General features: G+C 51.4%; 1 protein-coding gene across 1 annotated transcript; it reads left to right on the forward strand.

Annotated features, from left to right (window-relative positions):
* Positions 1-643: 643 nt before the first annotated feature.
* On the forward strand, positions 644-2,707 carry CCL19 (C-C motif chemokine ligand 19). Its single transcript, XM_012811664.2, has 4 exons — positions 644-1,139; positions 1,851-1,977; positions 2,159-2,252; positions 2,339-2,707. Exons 1-4 carry the CDS (start codon positions 1,079-1,081, stop codon positions 2,357-2,359), a joined length of 303 nt encoding a protein of 100 aa, XP_012667118.1. The 5' UTR covers positions 644-1,078; the 3' UTR covers positions 2,360-2,707.
* The last annotated feature ends 2,151 nt before the right edge of the window (positions 2,708-4,858 follow it).

Raw genomic sequence — 4,858 nt, forward strand, 5'->3', positions numbered from 1 at the left:
TCCATTTACCTTGGCCTCCCAGAGTGCTAGGATTACAGGCGTGAGCCACTGTGCCCAGTCATTAATATCTCTTTTGAGTCTTCTCTTCTGGTCTTTCTCGTAAGGCAGGAAATCACTTGGCCCCTCTCTCAAAATCCAAATTTTGGATTTGCCTGAATATGAGCTGGCCAACTCCTCTTCTTAGAAATCCCCTCGTTTTCCAGGATTGAGAGTAGGGGGAAGATGAAGGGACTGTTCCAGGCCAAGCTCCTGCCAGCTCTTCTTCTAACTCAGGTGTTGAACGTAGAAAAAACTTGGGGAAGGGGGCAGACCTGCTGAGCCAGAGTCCTGAGATGTGGAATGGGGGTCCTGGGACTCCTCCCAAGGAATCTTGACATTCACTTCTGCTTGTCCTATGGGAGGGACTGGTTCCCAGATGGTGGATTGGCAAGCACCGTGATGACTTGGGAGGCCACCCCAGGCTTTCATGATTGTCCTTAAGGCCCTACGGAGCCTTCTTTTTTACCAGACTCCACAGAAAGAAAAGACGCACCATTGAGGGTGAAGGATAAGACAAGAGAAGGGGGTATAACTTCTCAACCTGCCCCCAACCCTGACCATCACTTCTGAACACCAGCCTCATGGCTAATGATACAAATGTCATGCCACCAAAGAGATGACAGTGCAAACCCTCTGCCTGGAGTGACAATGCACAGTCCCTTTTCTTGCCTTTTCTTAGCCAGATTGCAGACTTATTAGGTTTGTTCTCAGAGCTGAAGCCAGGAAGCGGCTGTTGAAGGGGAAGAGGGAGGGCAGGGTCAGGTTCTGCCAGTGGGGGGCAGAGGGAATCCACAGAATGAAACATGAGGGGAATTTCTGGACAGAGAATGAAAGCACTCATAAATAAAAGGGGGCCAGAGGCTCACAAAGTATCACTAGCTCACACTTCTTGGGCCATACCATCTGCCTGCAAGGACCCCTGTGCTTTTCCCATTACTCTCCTGCACGCCCGGCCAAGCCAAAGCCTTACATAGACTCCTGCACACACCCAGAGCCACTCACACTCACACGCACTGTTGCTCTGCCTCTGTTCCCCTTCATGGCACCCCATGTGGCCCCAGTACTGGCCCTCAGTCTGCTGGCTCTCTGCACTTCCCCAGGTAAGGCTGAGAAGAGGGTTGGGGTGAAAGGTGGGCAGGGGCTGATGTCCAGACCTCAGGCTGCTTGGCACTGGACATGAAGGACATGGTGAGTTCACTCATGAATACTTGGGTCTGCATGTTTCAGTGAATGTGGGTGCCTCTGAATTCCTATGTGGATCTGTCTCTTGGTATATTCCAGGGCCTACTGCTACCCCTCTCTCTGTAGGCTCTACTTCCTGCTTCCTCAGTTTCCTAGTCAGGAGAGAATAGTATATACAGGGAGAACATAACATTTCTGGGCATGAATATTATGTCCACCCTGTATTTACTTAAGGTGGGAGAAAGGCTGAAAGTCAACATTTTTAGCAATTCATAAGCCCCTTAATACCAACCAGCTTCTCCTCCACCCCATCCCTCCCAGGGCTGGGACCAGAATTAACTCTTCATTTACTAGATTGTGGGGAAGTTGAAAAGTCCTAGGAGAGAGGTAGGGGTGATCAGGGCAGCAGGAAGGCATTTGTGGGGCTTAGGGCAGTAGTTGTTTACCAGTCTATAAGTATTACAATATATTTACAACCAGTAGAGCCATATTGGTCTAATTGCTACACATGTGGGAAACATAAACACACACACACACACACACACACACAAGCACATACTCATGTTCTTAATCCCAGTTAGGCCATGGCCTCCCCTCCTCAAGATCCCTATGCCCTCTTGCAACCTCAGTTCTAGGTGGTGCTAATGATGCTGAAGACTGCTGCCTGTCTGTTACCCAGCGCCCCATCCCTGGGAACATTGTGAGGGCCTTTCGCTACCTCCTCATCAAGGATGGCTGCAGGGTGCCTGCTGTTGTGTGAGTTTTGGGAACAGTGGTTAGCCTCATCACTCCCATCGGTTCTGGGTGATACTCCTACCTCCTCATCCCCCAGCTAGGCCAAGCCCAGCTCCTTCAAGGAAACTCCTGAAACAGGTTCCCAGATAGTCCCTAGCCACACTGGGTTCTATTCTTTCTGACCTCTGATCTCTAACTCCAGGTTCACCACACTGAGGGGCCACCAGCTCTGTGCACCCCCAGACCAGCCCTGGGTGGACCGTATCATCCGAAGATTGAAGAAGACCGCTGCCAAGGCAAGCCTGGCCCTTCCTGGCCCTCCCTTCTCTCTCTGATCTCCTAAGAGTACAGGCCATGACCCTATATCTCCTTCTTCCCCCAGAGCAAGCGCCATAGCAGTTAGCCATGACAACACCAAAGGGAGCCCTGTGTCTGGGTGAAGGAATATGAATCACCCTGGCCTGGAGAACCAAGGACCAGAAGGGAGGGCCAGGTTTCAGCTCCTCAGCACCAGACCTGACCCAGCCAGGGCAGAACCTGGAGCATCAATGTGAGTGTGAGTGTGTGAATGCGAGCAAGAGGGTGTGTGAGGGCATAGCTTCTCCACACCCAGAACGCAATGCTTCCAATAAAGCTATTGGCACTCACAAATCCGTCTGCATCTGTTTGCTGCCTATCTAAGAGGGCAGGTATAGGAAGGATGGAGATGAGAAGGCAGGATCTATTTTCCATCTAGTGGCCTGAACAAACTCCTCACCAACCTCCACCCAATACCCTGATCCTCTCAGGATCAGCCCCACAGTTAGGGCAGCCCCACCATGTCTCCCCATCATGTTGCTCTATCACACTTCACAGTTCAGCAACCTAAATTTGTGACCCTTCCCTGAGGGAGCCAGTCTCTCATGCCTCCCAGTCTTTGCTCTCCAAGGCAAGTATTCAAGCATCCAGGTGCCTCAGGGCTCAGATGTCACTGGGGGAAAGGAGTTGTTGGGAACCAGTTCTCATGGCTGGGGCAGGGACAGAGGGCCCCCCTCCACTGCCAGGGGGGAAAGTACCCATCCGCCCACACCATTCCCTCTGTCTGGCTCTTCTCTCTCCTCTGCCCCACTGGCTCCCATTTGTGCCTGGTCATCTCTTCCTCTAAGAAGCCTTCCTGACCCCAGCCAGGTGCACTAGCTTCCCTCTCCCTCCCCTCTTGCATCATTCATCACACTGACTTACACTTGCTAGTCTGTCCGCTTCCTAGACAGAGATCATGTCTATTTTGGTTTCCACTCTTTTCTGGTGTCCAGCACGCAGCCTGGCACAACGTAGTCACTCAACAAATATTAGAGAATAAGTAAATATGTGAGGCAAGGCTCGGCAGCCAGAGGTGAGGGCCCAACTGTCCATTCTGTCCATACCTAACCTATTGCCAGCTGGGCAATCCTGTGGCCATGCCTCTCGGGGGCACAGATAGACCTGGGAGCCAGAGGTCAGAAATGAGAGAGAAGTCCATGGGGTTTGAAGAAGCATCCAGGGAAGCTTGGGAGATTCAGCATGGAGGACCCCATTGCTACCCCTGTCATCCACATGGACTCCAGTGCTCAGAGGCAATCCTGAGAAAGTCTCCCCAGCTAAGATGGGAAAGGAAACTCAGCCTTACTGAGCCACAGCCTCAGTGTCCCACAGCGCTGCTCTGTAAGGATTGAGTGCCTCATGCCTGGGAAACCCCCAAAGGAAGCTGGCTGGCCTCCAGACAGTGGCCTCTAAGGGCCTGTCCATCTGGGAGTGACAAGTTTGTGCTTCTGGGGTCAGATGGCAGCAAGGAGGCTAGACTGAGCATCTTTCCCTGGGAAGACAGTTCATTGTTATATCAGATGTATCTCAGCTGGCAACAAAACTAGGCCTGGCAGGCCTTAGAAAGGGACAATGGTGAGGGGGTTGTGCCAACCCCTCTGCACTGGGCTGAGACCATGACATCCTCTCTTCTCTGCTCCCTGAAGCAGTTGTTCAAAACCTCAGGTATCCAGGCTCTCAAAGCTACAGGGATGGGAGGGAGGGTGGGTAGTTTTTAAGAACAGCTGCTATATGGGAAGTTTGGCTCTGCTGCCTGGATGAAATTATCCATCCATTCATGCATTCATGAATCCATTCATCTACCTTTTTCTGCGTTCATTAGACTTCCATCCACATCACTCACCTGCCCCCTTACCCATCTATTCATTAGTACATCCATCAAGCCAACCACCCTTGGAATTCCAGATCTCGCAGCTGTGGATCCTATGCCCTGCATCCCAGCAGGCAGAGGACAGACACACATATGAGGTGAGCACATTGCCTCAGATCCTTCTCATTTCCCAGTGAAATCAAGAGGAAGTCAGCCTGCCACAGAAGCAGACACAAAGACTCTCTCTGAATTCTCATAGGAACACACAGAGTAGGGGACACGAAGGTGTGAGCTCAAGGAAGGTAATACCAGGACAGAGGCCACTGGACACTACCACCATAACACTGCCACTAGAACAAGAGCAAGTCCTGAACTCAATGCCTGAGTCAGCATCTCATCATCCAGTCTTTGTCCCACTCACAATATAACTCCGGGCAAGTTCCTTCCCCACTCTGCACCCTGAGGCCTCAGTTTCCACATCTGTCAGCTAGGAAGAAGGGGCTTTATTTTTGAGACGACTTCCAAACAAAAATGTGGCTCCTAAATCTTTGGATCTCACACTAAGCCCCCAGTGTTTGCACAGGCTCCCTACAAAGCCATGCACAACCAGAAACACTCCCACTTCCCAGGGACCCTAGAGTCACACTCTGAGAACAAAGGGAAAGCTGAAGCTCAGGAAGAAAGAAAATAATCTAGGACAGTGATATTCAACCAGTGTGCCGCAGCACACTGGTGTGTTGTGAGAGGATCTTA

The sequence above is a fragment of the Otolemur garnettii genome, unplaced genomic scaffold (genome assembly GCF_000181295.1).
Source record: "Otolemur garnettii isolate 467f Iridium unplaced genomic scaffold, OtoGar3 scaffold00172, whole genome shotgun sequence".
NCBI classification, from domain to species: Eukaryota; Metazoa; Chordata; class Mammalia; order Primates; family Galagidae; genus Otolemur; species Otolemur garnettii.

Excerpts from the sequence above, each read along its gene's own strand:
- CCL19 (XM_012811664.2), top strand. The coding sequence starts at position 1,079 with ATGGCACCCCATGTGGCCCCAGTACTGGCCCTCAGTCTGCTGGCTCTC. Across the intron at positions 1,140-1,850 it reads GGCTCTCTGCACTTCCCCAG|TTCTAGGTGGTGCTAATGAT; the intron begins GTAAGGCTGAGA and ends TTGCAACCTCAG. Across the intron at positions 2,253-2,338 it reads TGAAGAAGACCGCTGCCAAG|AGCAAGCGCCATAGCAGTTA; the intron begins GCAAGCCTGGCC and ends TTCTTCCCCCAG.